The sequence below is a fragment of the Diadema setosum genome, chromosome 1, assembly GCF_964275005.1.
Source record: "Diadema setosum chromosome 1, eeDiaSeto1, whole genome shotgun sequence".
NCBI lineage: Eukaryota > Metazoa > Echinodermata > Echinoidea > Diadematoida > Diadematidae > Diadema > Diadema setosum.
In genome coordinates this window covers 36,198,213-36,221,432 of record NC_092685.1, presented here as the reverse complement: position 1 = coordinate 36,221,432, position 23,220 = coordinate 36,198,213, and the positions used below count along the sequence as shown (strand labels likewise).

Here is a 23,220-nt window from a genome sequence, read left to right as displayed (position 1 = left end):
AAATCTAAAAGTACAAGAGCTGATGTAATAACATATAGAGTGTGTGGTAAGAATGTATATAGAAATGTTTGTAAGTGTTGATGAACTTTCTTCACAAAATATACGTGATGGACACACATGCAGTATATGGGTCTGCAAAGGTAGCCTAGTAATGTACTGGAATTTACGGTGAGCCCCGAAAACAATTCAATTCAAAATCTAACCATCAAAAAAATGTACTAAATGTTACCTTCCACTTTCAATACTTTATGGGAGTTTCTAAAATGATATTCTCTTCAACATACCACTGTATTTATACAACTCTTCATTTAAGGCGTGCAAATGGGATTCCCTACCTTTAACGTTTTGCGAGATATTCAGAAACCACTCTGAGATGTCAAAGAGCATTCAATTCTAAGGGGTATCAAAAGTTTATTTGATGAAAATCGGTTTTGAAATGGCTGAGATATCCAAAATCAAGGTGAAACAAAGAGATCCTATAATTATCACCTTTTTTTTTGATATCTCAGCCATTTGAAAACCAATTTTCATCAAATAAACGTTGAATCCTTCTTAAAATTACATGCTCTTTCATATTTCATAAGAGGTTTCTCATTATCTGACTTAAGAATGTTATAAACCTGAATCTCTATAACCAGTACTGTACAGTCCCTTTAAATACATTGTTAAATATACAAAATGTGAACAATAGTAAGCCATAACTACAGTTATGGCTTAGTGAGAAAAATGGTGATATCTCCGTATATTTTAGGCTTTATTGCAAAATTTGTAATGGTAGGATGATACAACTGACCTACACATTATGTGCATCGAATGTGATAAATCGAACATTTTTTAAATCACTACTCCCAATGGTAAACTAACAGTATAAGTCCAACGTAAATGAAAATGTAATTGTTATAATGCCCAACGTGTTTTTCTGAATTCTTTAATTCGTAGTATGCTGGTCATGATTGCCAAGCGCATTATAACAGTCACGTTTCACAGAGACACATAAGAAAAAAAAAAAAGAGAACAAAACGATGGAAGCTCACTGGTGTTCGCAACACCACCCCACCCCCATCCCTCCCTCCCCTACTCTTTCCCTGTCTCTCTCCCATTCATCGACACTGCGTTGTTTTGAACGAATAACGATCGTGGGTGGTGTCACATTACACCACCCAGCCAATGCATGCATGACTCATAACACTCCGTATTCCGAGTTTCTGTAATGAAATGCGTGCGGAGTGAGTGTGCGATGCGTGCGGTACGGCCTACGGTAGTACTGTACGGTATGAACGGTAACGGACGCTCTGCTGTGGCGTCCCTTGTTACGAAAATTTGACATGGCGACAAGCGACGCGGCCGGATGAACTTGGAAGAATTCTGCACTTTTCAACCAGCAGATGTCTAAGATGTCGTCGATATAGCGGAAAAACAGTCTTTAGAATATTTAAACACTATCGTATACCGAAGTGTCCTTCGAAAGCACCATGAATTTGTTCAGAGTGTCTTCTTTAGTACGGACGTTGATTGTTGCTGCTGCAGTCGTCGTGAGTGTAGTTGCAGACGGGTCTTTTCCCGAGTTGTTCAACGCCGCTGAAAGCCGGCCAATATCCACAATTCCGGTGGTAGGAACTTGCGGTTATGATCATTCCTCTGGTGATCTGTTACGGAGTGCTTTCTGTCGTAGTTCGACAATTTCTTCTTCTGTCACATCTTGTGCCATAGCGATATGTAACCAGGCCTGCCCAAGTAGAACTAGTTTACCATCACCATCCGAACTATTGAGTGCTGGTGTGTGTATCACCCAGGATTTTGCGAGCACAAGACCGAACTCCGCAGCAAATGATCCATCTTTCATTTTTAGGAACAGTCCAGATTGCTTCTCTTCGCCAGCTGTACCGACTGTTGGGAATGATGGGAGATTTACCGTAGCAGTTTGGTTTAGATTGGACGGTACCACTGACGGGTAAGAATCCAAGATGTTCATCGGAATAAAAGAAATAGAAAGACTGAGACATTACATTATTTTAGATCATATTAAACTAAAAGCATTCTGTTTCTGTTCCATCGGTATACTCAGAATTAACTACTGTAGGCCTACTCCACCAACATTTTCTCAATTGTGCTTCAGTTCATTGAGGCTACACACGCTCTTTTACTCTAACCAAGGAGGTTCAAGAGAATGGAGTCACAACTGTCATATTTCCTTTGAAGTCATGTTCGATGTTGCCACTCAAAAGTATTTGAAGCATGTGGCAAACTGGATCTGCCGCGCAGATAGGAAGACAATTGACTCATGTCTCATTGCATAATCATCAGCCACTTTCTAACGAAAATATATCTTTGTGATGGTTATTACTTTTCGCCATCCCTACATGTACTTTAATAAAAGATAGGTGGAATATAATGTTAATGGTAAAGACATGGGGATGCGCGAATAGAAATTGCGCAAAAAATGATGAAATGAAAATGAAAATTACTCGACTGGCCGTGCCCGGCCACTAATTTGATATATCTATTAATATAGAATTATATTCGAACATTATTCCATATCAGTTTTATTTGGAGGAAATCAGTGGAAAAATAAAAAACGGCTTTCCGGGAGGGTACAGTTTTAAACACTTTCACATGATACAGCTCTGATTTACACTTTTGCACATATTTCTTGAAGGAATTGACCTTTGTTTAATGAGCTCTATCATTAAGTGAGATTTTGTTTCATTTAATAAACAAGCAAAATATAGCCAACATTAAGTTAACGTTCAAAATGAATCTTCAGATTGCTCAGCAAGACGGCGGCATCAAACCCCGTCACCAAAGGCACAGATGCACCTGTGGAATTCTTTTGTACATCAATGTAAAAGTGACAACTATTTGAATAATTACAGCAAACCTCCTTGCTTTAACGTTACACTCTGATCCCAGCTTGGATGTCAGACTCATAAACTTTGATTTGAATTCTTCCTGAAAATTAAATCTGTATGTGTACCTCAAACTGTGTGCTCAGTTGAAAGGCGAAAAGGCACTGCATTTGAGACTGAGAGGAATTTACCCCAAATCTATGTGTATAAAGTGATTGCAGAAATAATACTCAACCACCATGAAATTCACACCAATGTCATGAAATTTGAGATAAATTAGACAAGTCATTGAGAAGCCTAAAGGAATAATTTGATATTGTTGTTATGAATCCCAACCATGTGCCATCATTGTTGAAACATGAGCCTTGAACTACATGTACAATGTACATGTACACTTGGAAGTTTACATGGATGTACATAACTGACTCTCTCAAAAAGCATACTAAGATGGCATGCTGTCCTGGAGATGGTTGTGAGCTGTGTCGGGTGCTACTGTACATTTACTGGTACTCTGAGCAGGGCAATGTAGTGACTGATTCATGTGGTGGCATCATTGATGGACTGATACCCCTTTTCATAGTTTGCTACATTGTTCATCATACGGTGTTCAGGTGATGTACTGGTTGTATGTGTGTCCATCTCTTGTGTACAACAACTTCTGTGTTGGGGGAGGCAGCAATATGTCTCGAATGACATGCTCCCTGGAATTTAGCCACTGAAGTTGAAGCTATTGCTAAGTTTGGGAGAGTATTTCAAATGGAAATGATTCTTCGGAACATGATGTACAGTATAGTATTAGTACTAGTAGCAGTTTACTCTGCAGTGTGCCAGGCATATTCTGATCATTGGGGATGGTTGAGCACTGTTGATGACGCTGATCTGACTGGGCGTGCTAATCTGAATGAACTGGTGATGGATTTTGAAAAACATCCTACATGTATCTCGCACTTCCTTTAAAAGGAGGCATCGGTGGTAAAGAGAGTCCATACTGAGGGATGTTAACATATGTGGCTTTTACACAGGAATCTCTCCTGTAGTTACCAGCAATTTGTGATATCCTAATATTCATCAAGAAAATATGAAGAGAATTGAAAATATTTTCAATATTCTGGCATTATAATGAAAGAGCACTTGACATATCAGGGGTCGCACTTAACTTTTTTTTTAACTAGCTAGGCGGACTACTTAGAATCAATTTTGATACTGAAGCAATATTTTGGCTAGCCAGACGGACTAGTAACTTCAGAATTTTATGATTTTTAGCTAGTCCGACATGATTTTGGGTGGCCAATGGCCAGCGGACCATCGCCAATTTCGAACCCTGCATATACTGGTATACATTTTATGCAAATCCCCTTTTATCTGATTCCCCCCCCCCCCCCCAGCCCCCCTGCAATTCTAAATACACTGTACAAAATGTACAGGTCTGTAGATGTACATTGTACATGCATGTACAGCTAGTAGCCCGACCAGACGCTGTTACTATGCTGTGCGACGTATCTACGTACAGCGACTGGGCTGTGTATAGTTAGTACAGCTAGATGAAAAATTGATCGATTGCTCTTCATTTCATGGGACAGTATAGCAAAAATTCTAGAGAATTTTAAACCAAACCATATTTCCTCTTTTGTTTTAGACTACTTCACTCAGCAACGACAGTGTTCCACCAACTGCAGTGCTGTAAATTTGAACTTGCTGTGCACATTCAAATTAGACTTTAGTTCAAATTCTGAATCCTCATCCCAAGACAGAGAGTAAAGGAATAGCTCTTAACCACTTCTTCCAACCCGTAGTCAGAAATAATTATAAGTAAAAAAAAAAAAAAGAAAAAAGGTTCCAGCTTGCTTTTGCAGACATCTGTCTCACACAAACATGTCAAGGTTTATTCACTCGCACTTCTCAGTTGACTGATGGGGAGTACAACTGTACGTATGTCAAGTTAACAAATGTTCAGTTTCTGTGACTGGAGATATTGTTGTGGAGTTCATGGTTGTTGACCTGTTGCAGGAAAATTGATGTTTTCCAGATGAAATTAGTAGGAATTATCACTGAGCATCTTACTGACTATCTTGGTACATGTCTGTCAGGATAGAGATCCCTCTCTGATTAAGTACTATAGTACTGTGTTCTGTTTATTTTGTACTTAATGATCCGCTTCATGATAAGATAGCATCTGAAACACTACACTGCCATTTCCAACAAAATCACTTTTGCCTCTGGCACATGCCTGCAGAGAGAGGTGAGATGCAGCTTGGGGAAATCTGTGTGACTTTTTGAAACAGAGCATGAAATAGTCGTTACAAGAAGAGTGAAGTACTGGTACTTTTTTTTTCAAATTCATGAAATTCTTCCATCGAGGTGTTTTCATTGCAACTGATTGACAAATTGCCCTACACATCGACGTAAATAAGCACTGAATTGATCAGTGTTTTAGTAGTAGCCATGATAAAAATCATGGGTGTACTTCCTTTATTGTTTTTGTATACACCGTTGTACTCAGTAGGAACAAAGTAAGAAGATTTTATTCACATTGTTTAGTGTCTACAAGCTGATACCTGTATGATTTTTCTCAAACTTTTGCCTGTCTGTCTGCACTTTCAATATTACATGTTGTATCACTTGTACATTTTAGTTTGTACTATACATATGTACTTGTAGATGAAAATATCCTTGAATATCCAAATACATTGCGTATGGCCATGCACAAAGTACTTTACACTAGGCAAAAAAAAAAAAAAAAAAGAAAGAAAAGAAAAAGAAAGTCAACACTTTCTTTGAAGTCATATTTTTCATGGAAGATTTTGATGAAATTGAAAATCAATGTATTATATACCATATTAAAGGTACACTGTAATTCATTTGGCTATCAACCTAGTAGGTCAATATAAAAGGAAACTTAAATGCATGGGTGAGCACATTCTTTTTCATCTTATTACAAGGCACAAAAGTAAAAATTGCCCCCAAAAAATATCTTTCAAGATAACAATGATAACAACAAAAAAAAACAGTTTTACACAATGAGAGACATGAATAAAATAGCAAAAATAAGTTTTCATTCTCTTTATCTCTTTAAACCTCAAACAAAATCAAAGTGGGAAACTAAAGAACGAAAATAAGAATTTTCTGTGAACTCAAACTTCAAAGGACATACATGTAGGGAGTAAGGGCACAAAGATGATTTAATGGGCAAAATTATATCTGTATTTCAGTCTTCGAATTTGGTAATTTAAGAATTCATGAGAATTTAAGAAGCAAATATGTACAATTTTCCAATTTGAGAAATCAATTCAAATTCCTACCATTTTGTTTATAAAATTGCTTCTCTCATTTCATTTGAATTTGGATTTGACAGAAGATTCTTCTTTTTCCTCTATTATTTTTAGCCTTTAAATTGATCCTTTGAGCTTCGGAGATATCATAGAGATCATAGGTTTATTGTTGCATCATAAATCATGTTTTTTTATTGTGTTCAATTTGTCTAGATTCTTATTGTTACATGGAAGAACACTTAGTGTATTCATGAATTACATCTTGTTCATTTTTTTTGCAATATTTACTTTGTGCCTTTGAAGAGAAAAACAAAGGTGTTCAAAAATGCATAAAGTTTCCCTTTTAAAGGGATAGTACAGTTTTGGTGGAGATGAGAATTGGGCTTTTATCTTTTTGTGAGATACCAAGAAAACACTTATGATATAATAGTACAGAGCATACCATTTTATGAGGAATTCAAAGTTTATTTGATGAAAATCAGGTTTGGAATGACTGAAACATCCAAAAACAAAGTAAAGCAAAGCGATCGTAATAAAGTGTGGGTCCCACACTTTATCAGAATCGCTCTTTTGAATATCTCAGCCATTTCAAAACCAATTTTCATCAAATAAAGGTTGAATTCCTCATAGAATTACATGCTCTTTCATATACGGAGAGGTTTCTCATTATCTCACCAAAAAAATGTTAGAAACCTGAAACTAGGTCTCAGCCAAAACTATACGATCCCTTTAATTGATCTACATGTACCAGGTTGATAACCAATTTAATTACATTTCATATGGTATATAGTACATTAGCTTTTAGCTGAATATTCTATGAGAAATGTAAACTTGAAAAAGTGTTTACTTTTTTTTTTTTTTTGCTGGAGCAGACACTGCATATATTCATATGAGAGAGAGAAAGAAAGAAGTATATTCTTAGTAATGTTCTACAAATATGGCTGATGGGTTAATCTCAGCACATGCATTCTTGATCACATACATGTAATTCAACAAAACAAACAAACCTAACAGAACAAAGCAGAATGTAAGAGAGCTGGGTGAAGGCCTCATTCACATTTGAAAGTCAGTAGTGTTGGATAGTCTGCACAATTTATTGTTAAAAATGGTCGGTACCATATATTGACATATCATTCAAGATGCTTAAGGCATATTTATAGAACAAATTTGATAAATATTGGATTCATTAAATTGAAAAAAAAAAAAATCAACTTTCAAGACTTATGTACAATGTAGTATGAATGAGTCCATTGCTTTACCTCCCCCACCCCTTATCTGTCTCTTGTCAGTTTTAGAGTTGATGCCAATTTTTAAATTCATCAAGACTGTGTCAGAACCACACTGTATTATCTGTTCAAAAAATACTTCCTAGGGACAGGCAAGGGTGCCAACATCATGTACAAATATTCATGCGTGCTGTAATTTCTTAAATGCCATACAAATTCTTTGTGTAGACTACAAACATTTACACAGTTTGAGATGAACCCTTAACTAATTGTTATGTCTTTTTATCTATTCTGCCTATTTTGGGTGTACAGATTTTATGATTGATGATGTCTTATCCATATTCCTGATAAATTATAAATCTGTTACTACATGTACATTGTTTGAAATATTTGGTAAATATCATAAAACCCGAAAGTGCAGTTTCTTACTTGTAAAAACTTGTGACACTGTGTGGGAGGAAAGAATTTTCAAACTTCAGTCAAGGATAAATTTGTCAATACTCAAGATTTTACAGCTGACGATCATATGGGAACAAATTTATTGGGCTCTCTCCATTGCACAGTTTGCTTTGACAGAATCACTCATTTCAGGAGCAGAAATTTACAAATTGTCAGATATTGTTTATCTTGAAAGCAAAATTGATGATGTAGTGGATATCCTTGTTTGAATAAACCTTCTCAAATGTTCTGTCCGTATGTGTATTGTATGTTTCACACAACTTTGTAATTCTTTTGGAAGGTTTTGCAGCGTTGAGAGATTCATGATGTTATTGCACATTATATACATTGTATATCTTATAAATCAATGCTTCATCTTTTTCAACCATTCAGTGGACCATGGAAGCTCTGAGGGAGTCCAAATAATATTGGTTTAGAAGACTTGTCAAGATTTTACCAGCTACCATTGTGGGGTTTTTTTTTTTTTGTGGATAGAATGGGTGATGACAAAATCATTCAATCTACATGTATCTGCTTACAGCACATGCATTCAGGCTTGTCAGTGAAACAAGTGAAAGGTTTATTCCCCTATGAGTTTATGTTACATACCATGTACAGCTGTACTGTACATTGTACATTGCAATCATTCTAGTAAATGGAAAGTAATTATGTCTGTAGAATTATGCCTTTTGAAACTTTTCCGTGCAAGTGTTCAACATTAAATTTTGCACTCTGGTTTAACCATGGAGCTCCATGGTTTAACAGTCTGTTACATTTATGTAGCAATAAAATATAACATACATGTAACAATTTTACCAAGTGCCCCAGGTGACTAGCAGTACATGTAGTGAGTAAACGGTATCAACTAGGCACATTGTGCCATATGAAGAAGGGGAACATTTTTGTACACAAAGTACACTGTAACAAGACTTTCATGTGTATGTACAGTGTAACTTTTAATGGAATCAAGTGTGTACAGTATACTTTGTCTTATTGCTTTTATTCACAAACATACTCAGTGTAAAAGAGCTCATTAATGTTGAATGATTAATCAAGCTGTAGTTCAGAAGGTCAATCAGTGCTGATTATACTGTATACTGTATACAGACATTGTAGATTTGTAGGTAACCATCATATTTGTGGCGTGTGTACAGCTGAACATCATGTACAATTGTATCAAGTGTACATTTTTTGTAGTATCAAAGATATGCATAGATCTACTAGTATTAAAATTATCATTCAACAGGCTCTCACTTCTAATGGCCATTAAGTCAGTGAGTGTACATATGTGTACAGTAGTAGTCTTACTTTTTATGGAAAACTGAGGAACTATATTTATGAAATAAACCAGTATTGGTTGATTTATTTTCCCCCCTCTTCTCTTCCACCAGAACAATCATTGAGAGAAGAACATCGAGTAATGACATTATCTACGCCATCGAGGTATCTTCATTTGGGATTACATTTGACTATAGAACTGCAGATGGAACAAAGTTCATTCAAATTCTAACCAGTCTTCCAGTCAGCCAGTGGCAACATCTCGCAGTGCAGGTATTTGTTGAGCAATTTTGACATTTTCCTTAATTTGCACAATATCTATATCACTCTGAACAAACTGCATTCTGTCTTCACAGTGAAGCTTTTACTTTTGTCTTTGAAAAAAACACATTTGTGATTATGTATCGTAGTACAACCATTGTATGTAAAGTTTTATTTCTCATACTTGACTAGTGACAAGCTTACTAGTGAAATACTGTAGCACTGATCAGCTAAAAAAGCAAGTTTTGCAGTCAGTGCTGTGAGAGAGCAGCTTCAAAGAACAGATCTTTGTATCAGAATTTCATTTACAGTACATGTGTATGTACAATGTACTCATTTATCTGTCATAATTATCATCTGTAGCAACTCTTACCTCAAAGCTAGCCAAAAGCAAACTTCAAAACAGTACTTATGGAAAGGAGTGTGTCAGTAATTATTACATCTCAATGCTGAGCACGTGGGCCTGATCTGTGAGTTAAAATTCATGATGATAACTTGATCAGCATTCAGACTTCTAGTCAATAATTTGCAACAGTACAATACATGGGACAAACATACAATTTACCTGCCCGTGTGTTTATACAATATTTATGAATGTCAATGCCCATGAACGACAGATTTACAGGCAGCATGTCTTATTTTTACTACTTGTATAAGCCCACAGACTGATTGCTCTTTAATTCCTCATCATTAGGAAGAAAAGTATTCTATTAAAGAAAAATGTTATACATATGAAAGTAAGGCAGAATGAAATTTTCCCTTACTTAAGATGAAAACAAATATTTAAAAATGTTTTGACTATATGTTGTACAGTTGTATTTGTTATGCAGAGGTAAAAGTCATTAAACTCCATTAAGTTGTTAACTTTTTGTTTCCTCGTTTCTGCTTGTTAAAACAATTGCTCTTCAAATGCTTTAACTTTAGGATAAACATTTAGTGAAGAATACCCAATAGTTAGCATCAGAGATAATGATGTGTTTTGGTGTTTACATGTATATTCACATCATCCTTACACTTACAACCGTACACTTTATACTGCTCAGTTGTTACTCCATCTGCAATGTAATATATTTCCTTTCACCTTTATGTAGATACATCACAGTACAGATTGTATTTGCTGTGTTGGTATACATACAGGCGTTTAGGGAAAAAAAAACAACAGCAACAGCTGAGCACTTGTCTATGACTGTGTTTGGACAGAGTGCCTTATCTGGCAACAGCTGCAAATCACTGCAAATATTGAGCAAATTTCAATTATAGGGAAAAGGTCTTATGTACCGATGGCCATACTTTTTGTGTTTTCTTCTTCTTTTTGAAATGGGCAGCAGCTGTTGTAGCAGGTCAGAGGTGTATATTGATGTGCTGTAGAATGACACACTAGTGTATTGGCATACTCCTGACTTTCCAAATAAAAGTACGTAGACCTACAATGTTTCCCAACCACAAAACTCAGAACACTCCTGTGTAGCATGTGCGTGCAATATTTGTACCACTCATGCAATGAAAACAAGCCAGTGGAATAAAATTTTGTCAATAGGGCCCTTAGCTTCAGCCCTTTTTTCTCATGTCAAATGGCAACTTTAGGGAAAGTACATTGTACTCTGTACATTTTATGTCTACAATATACATGTATAGTAACGTATTGGCTGATGTGACATTTATTACGACAGGTGTTTGGAACCAAGGCCAGTTTCTTCATCAATGGTTTGGAGATAGATGGGACCCCCTTTGAGACCCAGAATCTCCTGGGACAAATCCTTGATGAAAGTGGTGCACAGACTAGAGTGGGTCAGAGAATTACAGGTAAATATACAGTATATAATATATCAATCTTAATGAATTCCCTTTTTTTCACTTCCCAGTATTACTAACATCATTCTGTAAATTGATTTCAAGCCAACTGGCTGAAAAATATGAAACCCTTTTCAGACACCTAGTCAGCAGACTCTCAATAAACTGCCATCACAGATATGTACCTTGATCCCACTGAACAATGCCTACCTCCAGAGCATGGCATGAATACATGAATGTACAAATGTGTGTGCAGGCGATACTGGGTTGCATTGTCAACTAACTGTGTCCTAATTGCCTGATGGGATTCAGCTCATTTTGCCAGCGCAATCATGCAGTGGATTTTATCACGTAACACCCGTGGCACACTGCTTTTTCCAGTACATACTTCCTAATACTAGACTCTATGGTATAGTGAACATTGACTGTCACCATAGAAACCATCACATGTTTTCATGTTGCCAGGCTCCAACCAGTTTGTGGGTCGCCTCCAGGATCTTTACTTCTACCAGGAGACGCTAACCAACAGAGAGATTGTGGAGCTTGCCACTGGGGTCTTTCCTCCTGTTCACGCCCAGTCTGAGTGCAGGTGCCCAGACAGTCATCCCCGAGTCAACCCATTAAAAGAAAGGTAACATGTCCTAACTGCTGACCCTTGACCTGCTTTCCAACGGTCTTCTTTTTTTCCTTTCAGTGTCAAATGCTTCTTTTAACTAGCAAAGAAATTTTTTTCAAGCAGAAAGCATAAAGAATCACTAAAATTTAATTGATATGTGATCATGAATATCATTATCATCATATTGATTATTAGTGCAAAGTACCAATACAGCAGCAGCAGCAGCAGCATCGTTGATATTGTTTTTATTATCTTCATACACATTACTTACTGTCTGACCCCCTGCAGCTATTGCCTGAAGAATGGTGAGCCGGACACTAGCCCAGACCAGATCAGCCGCATCAACCAAGACGCTCACCCTCTCCAGTTTGCCAATGATGGTGACCTGGGCAGTTACTGGGTCTCGACACTGACTAATAACATCACAATCGACATCACCCTTGGCAGTAGGGAGTATCAGGTATTGTCTTTTGTTTCTTCTTCATAGTGATAATAATGATAATAATAGTGGCTACTTGTATAGCGCACAGGTCCACCTTTCAGTGTTCATGGCGCTTCAAGAAAATGAAAAGATAGGTACTATATATACACATGTACAAAAATGACAACAGAGACGAAAATGGCAAACAACAAATAAACACATACCAGATAGAGAACGCAATTGTTCCGAACATTATGAATTGCAGTTGCAATGTATAATTCTCAGTGTCAATTTCTACTCCTAAAGTCTTGGAGTCATTTGTTAAGTGTTGATTGGTTTACTGCATAGACCACTGGAACCAGGTACATGATGAATGGTTCACATGGAAGTACAATTGTATTCCACCCGCTTTTTTTCATACATTCTTCCCCGACCTTCTTCATGAGCATAATTCACTATATGTAATTTGGAATTCTTCAAGCTAATGTTGGGTGAATCAGCATGGGTATGGACCAGTAGCACATCTGTTTATGTCATGGAGAATACTAATCTCTCTCTCTCTCTCTATTCTGCTCTCTTTTTTATTTTATCTGTGGCATGTTCAGGTGTTTTACGTTGTGCTGCAGTTCTACAGTCCTCAGCCCACTTCCCTGACCATTTTACATCAGCGCAGTGGCTCCGCCTCCTGGGAGGTGTGGCAGTACTATGCCCAGGACTGCCAAGCTGCCTTTGGATTGGCCAATAATGGCACACTGGACACGCCCACCTCTGTCAACTGCATCCAGTTCCCAAGGTTTGTGATTTCACAGTTAACATAATGCTCATATAAACGACAACCTGCAATGCAGCACAACATAGCACAAGATTAAAGATACAGAGAACTAATCATAATAAGTGCATGAAACCCCACTATGTTTATCTAGTCATATCATTGTAAGATATAGGTGTGTTAATTGTATCACTATTTGTGACTTACAACTTGTTTGTCTGGGAATTTGTATGTTAACAACATAAATGAACTACCAGTAATGGCTTCATCATTATTAGACATTTGGTGAATTGTGCTTGTCAACTTCAATATTATGGCAAAATGGAAGTACAGCTGTACGTTTGAAAACAAAGTCTGTCCAGATTACATGTAAGTCTTGCTGTGATCCATTTGTCTTGAGCAAAACCACTCCCGAAAAGTTGGATAATAAAGTTTGGATAGTGCCCTGTTGAATTGTAATACTCTCTCACTGAACTTCACAGAATGAGAAATGAATGGCAGATATTGATATCAGAAACTCTATGTTTGCTGGTTTACATCCATTTTCAGTTTGTTCATCATAATGTTCATCATACTATTGTCACCTGTCTCCCCTCCCACACTTCCCCCTTTAGTGATGTACCCTATTCAAAGGGCAACATCACATTCCAGCTGCTTGCTCCCGAACCGGCTGCTCGCCCTGGCTATAATGATTTCTACAACACCCCAGCCCTGCTGGAGTTTGTCAGGGCAAGCAGGGTCCGTTTGGTAATGGAAGGTCACTACCACGTCACCAGTCAGAGGCACAGGTACTATGGTATAGAGGAGCTGACAGTCAGTGCAAGGTAAGCACCATGATGAATATGACTTGATTAAGGATACAGGAGATGGAATAGTGATGGTTGGGAAATGAAGGGATTGAAGGATTGAGGATGAAAGAATGGAGAGATGGAAGAATGACAAGTGCAGGGATACAGGAATGAAAGAATTAAGGTCGGAGTATTAGAGATGATGGCAGAATTGGGGATGGACAAATGGTGGCAAGAGGACTGGCTGGAAGAATGGGGGCTGGAGGAGAGATGGATGGACAGGTATTCAATGGCTGGAGGACTGAGGGATGGACAAATGGGGACAAAAAGACTGAGGGATGGACAAATGGGGACTTGAGGACTGAGGGATGGACAGATGGGGACTTGAGGACTGAGGGATGGACAAATGGGGACTTGAGGACTGAGAGATGGGGACAAAAAGACTAAGGGATGGACAAATGGGGACTTAGGACTGAGGGATGGACAAATGGGGACTTGAGGACTGAGGGATGGACAAATGGGGACTTGAGGACTGAGGGATGGACAGATGGGGACTTGAGGACTGAGGGATGGACAAGTAGGGCTTGAAGAATGAGGGAAGAACAAATGGAGATGGAGGACTGGGGAATGGACATATAGGCAGGGCTGCACACTGGCGCCGGTCCGACGGTCAAAGACCGGTAAAAGTCACTGTCGGACCGGTAACTTTTCAGGAAATCCACAAGTTACCGGTCCGACATGACCAGTAAAAAAAAGCATTGGTGGGGTCAGTTGAAAGAAAAAGAGCAGCCCCGATCAGGGAGAAACAGGGAATGCAAGATATCGCACTGTTCAACAAGTTTTACACAAGTTTTCGTTTATGTCTACCGGTGAACTTTGTACAGTAAACATACATTAGTTTTGAGCACTAGCAGTCGACCAGTTATTCGCCCTCGCTTGCGCATTATTGGCGCTGCTCACGCACTGCCATGCAATGCAATACATGCAGAGCATGTACAGTGTAACTGCTTTTCGTTTGCTTGCGATCGGCGGTCATGCCAGACAAGAAGCATTGATAGAAGCGCACGCATTTCTGGGTCATTTTACTCATGATTTTTTAACGCAAGATCGATCCGATCCCGGCTTCGCAGCAGCGTGGCATTTATGTTAGAACTAATTTACTTGTGTCGATTTTTAGAAAAAGTAAAAACACATTCGATATTCAGCGATACAGTAAATGGATCTGATTGCGTTCATTTTCATTTTACACAGTCATTTCACAAATGAATATTTTCATTCGCTCAGAATGGTCTCATAATGAAGATAGGCGCAGAAAGGATCACGAAATCGGCTCTTCCGTGTACTTTTTAAGAACGCATGCACAAAATGTGAATAGATAATACTAGGGAGGAAAAAAATCATGAAATCATGGCAGTCCCGCTTACATATTTGAGGTAGAAATCGTCCCAAAAAAGATCATGAATACGACCGGCCGCGTCGTATTTTTCAAAGGCTTATGTACGAAATGCGAAGAGATTATTGGGGAGAAAAAAAAATGAAAAATAAAGGACACATTTTGGTGAGTGCATCATACCGTAAATGATTACAGCCGAATAACAATTCATGAAATCAACGCAATCCCGTTGAAATTTGAGGAAATAATAGGCGCAAAAAGGATCTTGAATTCAGTCCTGCATGCCGTGTTGGTTATCAAAAACGCATGCACAAATGCGACGAGATTATCGGGAGAAAAATAAAAAACACATTTTACCCTTCTGGTGCGTGCATCATAAAACATTACATCTGAAGTAATTTATGAAATCGCCACAATCCCGCTGATATTTGACGTAGAAATAGGCGCAAAAAGGATCGTGAATTCGGCCGTGTCGTATACCTTTTAAGAACGCATATACGAAATGGGAAAAGATTAGCGGGAGAAAAATAAAGGACACATTTTCGCCCCTTTTGGCGCTTGCATCATATAGATTACAGCCGAATGGTAATTCATGAAAATTTCGCAATCCCGTTGGAATTTGAGTAAACAATAATAGGCGCAAAAAGAATATCGAATTCGGCCCTGCATGCAATGTATAATTTTGAAAACGCATGCACAAATGCAACGAAAATACTATCGGGAGAAAAATAAAGAACGCATTTTCAACCGTTCTGGTGAATGTATCATAAAAGATTTCAGCCGAAATAATTAATGACATATCGCAATTCCGCTGACATTTGATGTAGAAATAGGCGCTAAAAGGATCGTGAATTCGGCCGTGACGTATAGGCATGTACGCAATGCGAAGTGATTATTGGGTGAAAAATACAGGATACATTTTCAAACCCTTTTGGCCCGTGCATCATAGAGATTAGAGCCGAATAATAATTCATAAAATCATCGCAATCCCGTTGAAGTTTGAGGAAACGATAGGCGCAAAAGAATCATGATTTTTTGGCCGTGTCGTGTATCTTTTAAGAACGCATTTACGAAATGCGAAGAGTTTATCGGGGAAAAATAAAGGACACATTTTCAACCCCTTTTGGCGCGTGTATCATAAAAGATTGCATCCGAAGTCATACATGAAATCATCGCAATCCCGCTGATATTTCACGTAGAAATAGACGCAAAAAGGATCGTGAATTCGGCCGTGTCGTATAGGCCTATACCGTTCAAGAACGCATGTACGGAATGCGAAGAAATTATATGGGGAGAAAAATAAAGAACGCATTTTCAACCATTCTAGCTGGTGCGTGCATCACAAAAGATTACATCAGAAGTAATTCATGAAAGTGCCACAATTCGGCTGATATTTAATGTAGAAATAGGCGATAAAAGGATCGTGAATTTAGCCGTGTCGTATACGCATGTACGAAATGCGAAGAGATTATTGGGAGAAAAATACAGGACACATTTTCAATCCCTTTTGGCCCGTGCATCATAAAGATTACAGCCGAATAATAATTCATGAAATCATCGCAATCCCGTTGAAGTTTGAGGAAACAATAGGCGCGAAAAGAATCATGATTTTTGGCCGTGTCGTATATCTTTTAAGCACGCATTTACGAAATGCGAAGAGTTTATCCGGGAAAAATAAAGGACACATTTTCAACCCACTTTGGCGCGTTATCATAAAAGATTACAGCCGAAGTTATTCATAAAATCACCGCAATCCCGCTGATATTTTAGGTAGAAATAGGCGCAAAAAGGATCGTGAATTCTGCCGTGTCGTATACCTTTCAAGAACGCATGTACGGAATGCGAAGAGATTATGGGGAGAAAAATAAAGAACGCATTTTCAACCATTCTCGCTGGTGCGTGCATCACAAAAAGTTACATCCGAAGTAATTCATGAAATCTCCACAATTCCGCTGATATTTGAGGTAGAAATAGGCGTAAAAAGTATCATGAATTCGGCCATGTGGTGCATCTTTTTAAGAACGCACTTACGAAATTCGAAGAGTTTATCGGGAAAAATAAAGGACACATTTTCAACCTCTTTTGGCGCTTGCATCATAAAAGATTACAGCCGAAGTAATTCATGAAATCGTCGCAATCCCGCTGATTATTTTTAGGTAGAAATAGGCGCAAAAAGGATCGTGAATTCTGCCGTGTCGTATACCTTTCAAGAACGCATGTACGGAATGCGAAGAGATTATGGGGAGAAAAATAAAGAACGCATTTTCAACCATTCTCGCCGGTGCGTGCATCACAAAAAGTTACATCCGAAGTAATTCATGAAATCGCCACAATTCCGCTGATATTTGAGGTAGAAATAGGCGCAAAAGTATCATGAACGGCCATGTGGTGCATCTTTTTAAGAACGCACTTACGAAATTCGAAGAGTTTATCGGGAAAAATAAAGGACACATTTTCAACCTCTTTTGGCGCTTGCATCATAAAAGATTACAGCCGAAGTAATTTATGAAATCGTCACAATCCCGCTGATATTTGAGGTATAGAAATAGGCGCAAAAAAGTATCATGAATTCGGCCATGTGGTGCATCTTTTTTTAAGAACGCACTTATGAAATTCGAAGAGTTTATCGGGAAAAATAAAGGACACACTTTCAACCTCTTTTGGCGCTTGCATGTGAAAATATTACAGCCGAAGTAATTTATGAAATCGTCACAATCCCGCTAATATTTGAGGTGGAAATGGGCGCAAAAAGGATTGCGAATTCGGCCCTGCATGTCGTGTACCTTTCAAGAACGCATGCACAATGCGAATAGATTATCGGGAGAAAAATAAAGAACCCCTTGAAGCGCATGCATCAGAAAATATCACAGCTAAAATAATTCATTAAATCGTCGCAATCCAACTGACCACCAAGAGCAGGTTACGCAGCAAGTTCGTGCGCCGATGTTTAGAAAAAGTCACAAACGCATTTGATACAATCTGATTTTGTTCATTTTCATTTTACACTGTAATCAAAAAACAAACATTCTATTTTTTCCTATTTTTTTTTTTATAGATTTCTTGTGCAATAAATAATGCAAGTTTAAAGAAAATATTAATCTGTAGAATGTACATGGGTAAGGGGGTACGTCCATAAAAAACAAGAAAAATAAGTTTGCAAGTCATTTAATTTTTTTTAGGTTGTCGTTGTTGACCGGTAAATTTTCTGTTCGGACCGGTAAAAAATGGTAAAACGGGGCATTTACCGGTCCGACAGAGACAGGTTGGACCGGCAGAAAAAATGGGTTAGTGTGCAGCCCTGATATAGGGCAGGAGGACTTAGAACTTGAGAAATGAGGAAGTGAATGAATTAAGGAATGGAGCACTGCATGGAGTGAGGTTGGATAGAATTAAGAGGAAGGTATGTGGAGTTTACATGATATTCTGTCACATTTTATACACAGATCAACACAAGAATTGATTGTAATGTATACGTCCATAAGTACATAATTTTTTCAGTGAGATGTACATGTCACGGCCAGCAAATAAAGCAAGCAAAAAAAAAAAAATGAATAAAAAGGTCTTCAGCTCAAAAACAAAGGCCTTACCGCGCTCAAAGGTTTCATTCTATTTTTTTTTTCTTGTGCCACTTCAGGGGCAAAAAAAGTTTTTTTTTTTTTTTTTTTTTTTTTTGGGGGGGGGGGGGGGGGCCCAAAATGGTGACACCCTATGTATTCCTATGTACCGGTTCCGCTAGCCCTACATGTAGTGTCTCATATGCTGTATATTTTCCCTTTCCAGATGTGACTGCAGTGGGCATGCTGATACATGTGATATCAGCTCTGACACCTACACATGCAACTGTCTCACTTCCAGCTACACCGTGGGAGTTCATGTGAGTAAAATTTACAAATGATTCGTTTTACATATCATATCAGCAGTGTACTCGGTGGATGAAGTATAGCTTAATTATTTGCAACTTTAATTACTTTCTACACATGACACCAAGAGTGCGCAACAATTTCTCACAAACTATAATGCACATCAGTGTATTGTACACAGTATACAGGTCCCATTTTTGTATTGTGTTTGGATTCCAAATCAAAAGCAAAGTATGCCCAGTTCTCCTTTCTTCTAGTCTCTGGACAGGTGGTGGTTAAAACACACCAGGTACTTTACAGTATAGATCATCTTTCCAACCACAAGCGTTCGAGTTAAACTCCCTATGCTTGGACAAGAACGAGGAAACATTGCGATTCAACATGCAGCGAAAACATAGAAATATGAACTTTGAGAAATGTGCACCTCAAAAATTCATTCCTACTATCTCAATAATTTAGATTGACAACAACAACAAAATATAAAAGAAAAAGAGAATGGGGAAAGAGACAGAGAAACAGGGGAAAGATTTTCATCTTAGTTGTGTGTTCATGATTATTATTCTCACTATCCTGCATGTACTTTTATCACTCACTGATTAATCAATGTTTCTCTCATGTTTATCTTTCAACAGTGTGATCAGTGCCTGCCACTGTACAATGACAAACCATTCCGCCATGGTGATCAGGTCAATGCCTACAATTGTAAGCCCTGCCAGTGCAATGACCACGCCTTGAGCTGTGTCTACAATGCATCACTCGATCCTTTTCCCAGTGATCACTTCAGGTACACAGGTCATGGGGTTTTATTTGTTTGTTTCTCTGTTTGTTTGTTTGTTTGTTTGTTTGTTTATTCTTATTAAATAACTGAAATGCCCAATAACTTTCTCCAGTGCTGGCAGTAAATCTATTCTCATGTCTTTTGGAAAGCAATTCTATTCCAGAGAGCCCCAAGAACTTAGGCCAAATTCAAGTTATGCATTTCAACACTATATTTATCAGTTCACACTTGTCATTAGTCATATGATAATTAAAAAGCCTTCTATAAATCCATGATCCAGACATTAGTATGGATCCCTTGCAAAATCCTGTAAAGTGGTCCTTTGCTCATGTATCTCCTCCCCTGAAAATGATAATAAACTAAGTGATAATTTTTGTTTTTGTATACGTTGGAAATAGACAGGTAGAGCATGAATACAGAAAATGTACACAGGTAAAGATGTTAGAGGGTAAAGATGTTACACAGATAGTACAGGCATGCTAACCTGGAAACATTAAACTGGACATTACTTGAATATGAGACCATTCTGAAGCAAGTGATTTTCACACAACAATGGATATATAATGTACTCCTAAATGAATCCCACAAGGATTGGAACAATCATCCCCCAGCATTCCCACTGATTCCCACTGATCAGTTACTAGCCATCCCCTTTAAGTGCTAATGTATATCGTTTTTCTTCTCGGATGGGGGAGGAGAAAGCCAGAATAGAGTGTATGAGGCATATATGCTGTATTAATTTTCATATGTTACATCTGCTCTTGGCAGAATTTGAAAATCATTGTGTGTCACCCTTTTCATGTATCTTTCCATCCATCCATCTGTCTCTCTTCTATTTATGTATCTATCTTTCAATGATATCTCCCTATCCATCTCTCCCTTTCTATCTCTATTTATATATATCTATGTCTGCTTTTTCTTCTGTAGGGGAGGTGGAGGGCTGTGTGTGGATTGTCGGGATAATACAGAAGGCAGGAACTGTGAGGAGTGTGTAGAGGGTTACTTCCGCACAGATGGGACTCCTCTCAACTCACCAAATGTGTGCAACCTGTGCAACTGCTTCACCAATGGCACTGTGGCTGGAAACCCCATTTGTACCAGGGTGAGAACCAAACTTATTCGTTGTTTTGTGCCCCTAAAATGAAAAAGAAAAATCCTTTGTGCATTCCACAGATGATCTATACTGTGATACATCATGTATGGAAATAGTGCAATACTCTCCGAGACAAGTAATCATCATGCAGATAAGAGATGTGGGATTGTGTATATCAGTGCTACTAGGCACAAAGCAGAATTTGCTTCTGTTAAAGGAGTTTTGTATCAAGATTAGCAGGGCTCGACCTTAGCGGGAGCCCGGGGACCATTGGCTCCCCAGAATCGCTACGGGCTCCCCAGAAATGTATGAAAAAAGCCCGGCTGGCTCCTTAAGTTTTTTTGCCGTATAGCCTCACGTTTCAAGACAGAATCATAGTTTATGTACTCAATCACACTATTAACGAGCGCGAGCGGCCCCGGCGCGCGCAGCGAGCCCTGACGCTCGAAGTTATTATCCCTGCAATTGCAATAGACTACACACTCCAGCCGGCCCACGTTGCCCGCATGTGTGTGTGTCTGTGTGTACCCGACGTGTGTGTGTACGTGTTCCTATCTTCTATTATAGAATACTAGTAGTGTGCGCACATGCAATTCGCTGCTTGCGTACTGTGTACGCCGAATGGAACTTCGCGCGCCTGAATCCCTGTCGCCTACGGACCGTGGATGTTTACATCGATCGCCGTGGTATCCCCATTGTGGCCGGCTGGGGAGCGTGAGTATAGTAGCTTAGCTATCACACACTGTAGCCAGCTGCCACTATAAACAGTACCCTATTTCGTTCTGAGTCGGGGTAGAAGCACTCCGTTGTGCAATGTCTGCTTCTTTTTCTCTACTTCTTTCGCTTTTCCCTTGCCTCCCAAGTACGAAATGATTTTTAGAATGTTGTGTGTGTGTTTTGTAACGTTATTGCATCATTTTTCTGCAAGGAAGAGGTGAGTTTCTGTTCGTGTATTGATGAGCACTGCAGTAAATGTGCAGGTGAAAAGCGTTCGAACTTTCTTTCCCGAGTATCGTGGAAACTCGATGTAGTTCTAGGCCTATTAAAGGAGATCTCATGTAACAGAATACTTATAACAAACTATTTTCCGGTCAAAATGAATTAATTTCCTTTGTTTTGTATCGTTTATTGACGATCCCAAGGATCTCGTCGCAATACAGAGTTTCCAATGTGTATTAATTTTCGCGTAGCTTTCGGTGCTGCAAACTTTTGCTAGGGCCTAATCCTGCTACTAAACTTATCGTTCTATTTCTGTCGTTTCTCACACCTCGTTTGGTACGATTTCTTCCATTTTATATCACTTTAACAGCGATTTCTCCGCTTTGCTGCAATACTTTTTCGAATCGAAGCGACGTGTGTTGTCTTTTCTAAATATTTGTGTTGTTGGGAGGTGTTGATACTTTGTATTTGTTAATTTTCCTCGGTTTTTATCTCGAGGGACTGTGCGTGTTTCTTAATGTTGATGGGAAAAGGCTAAAATGATCTGAGTGATGTCTGATGGTGATGATGAAAACTACGCTGGTATAAAAAGACGGCTTACTGCAAATGCTAAGCGTACGTGCCGTTCGTTTTATTTCACTTTCCCTCTTATTCTTCTTCCCCCTTACTCTTCTTTCCCCTCCAAAGAATGATAAAAAAAGAAATTACATACACCTCACAACAAAAAGATCCACGATCTACCAACCTTCGTAAAGTTAAATCTAAATGTTCAATATCAGCACAGAATAAGGAGAAAGCATGTCATGAATTACAATAAATCAGAGCGAAGAGATTGTGAAATACTGAATACGTGCGCGCAGTCTCTTCGGCTCGAAGAAACTTGACACCCACCCTTCTCCCCTTGTGGAAATTTCCACAAAAGCAGGTGCCACACCCAGGTGCGTGCCAGACGAAAGAATGCGCGCACTGGAATAAACAGCGTGTAAAATATCCTGAAAATATCGATCTCGAGAAGAACCAGCTCAGTTGAATTAAAGGAATCATTGCAAAGATACCGTGATTCTACAATTTTATAGCCTTTCTTTTGGCGCATAGCAGGAAACATCAGTCGAATATGGTGTACTTAATCGAATATCTTATGTTCCCTGAACAATAAAAAAGGATCGATTAATCAGTCAATTAAAAAGGCAATCACAGAAATACTTAAAAGGTCTCGTATGCCCAGACAAATTCACCATGAAGTAGGTCCAATGAGATGCAGTCATCACATGGTTAGACAGCAAAATCATGACAATTAATTTCAGTTCATGCTCATCATAACTGCTTATTACTTTTCAAAGTTTCGGCTATCAACATTCGTTCGTAGGTGTTTTTTTGTTTGTTTTGTATGTTTTTCCTCGTGAAAGACGTAATGACTTCTTCGTATCGAATGTAAACTGCATGTTAAATACCGT

At 38.4% G+C, this 23,220-nt stretch overlaps 1 protein-coding gene across 1 annotated transcript in view; it reads left to right on the top strand.

Moving 5' to 3' along the window:
• The first annotated feature begins 1,472 nt into the window (after positions 1-1,472).
• The window catches only part of LOC140233556 (usherin-like), a 76,089-nt gene continuing 54,341 nt past the window's right edge, over positions 1,473-23,220 (top strand). Inside the window, exons 1-10 of the mRNA XM_072313695.1 lie at positions 1,473-1,951; positions 9,171-9,330; positions 10,989-11,121; positions 11,575-11,740; positions 12,014-12,185; positions 12,752-12,939; positions 13,530-13,739; positions 18,877-18,970; positions 19,589-19,740; positions 20,662-20,836. Coding sequence (XP_072169796.1) covers positions 1,473-1,951; positions 9,171-9,330; positions 10,989-11,121; positions 11,575-11,740; positions 12,014-12,185; positions 12,752-12,939; positions 13,530-13,739; positions 18,877-18,970; positions 19,589-19,740; positions 20,662-20,836 — 1,929 coding nt within the window. The remainder of the gene's footprint in view (positions 1,952-9,170; positions 9,331-10,988; positions 11,122-11,574; positions 11,741-12,013; positions 12,186-12,751; positions 12,940-13,529; positions 13,740-18,876; positions 18,971-19,588; positions 19,741-20,661; positions 20,837-23,220) is intronic.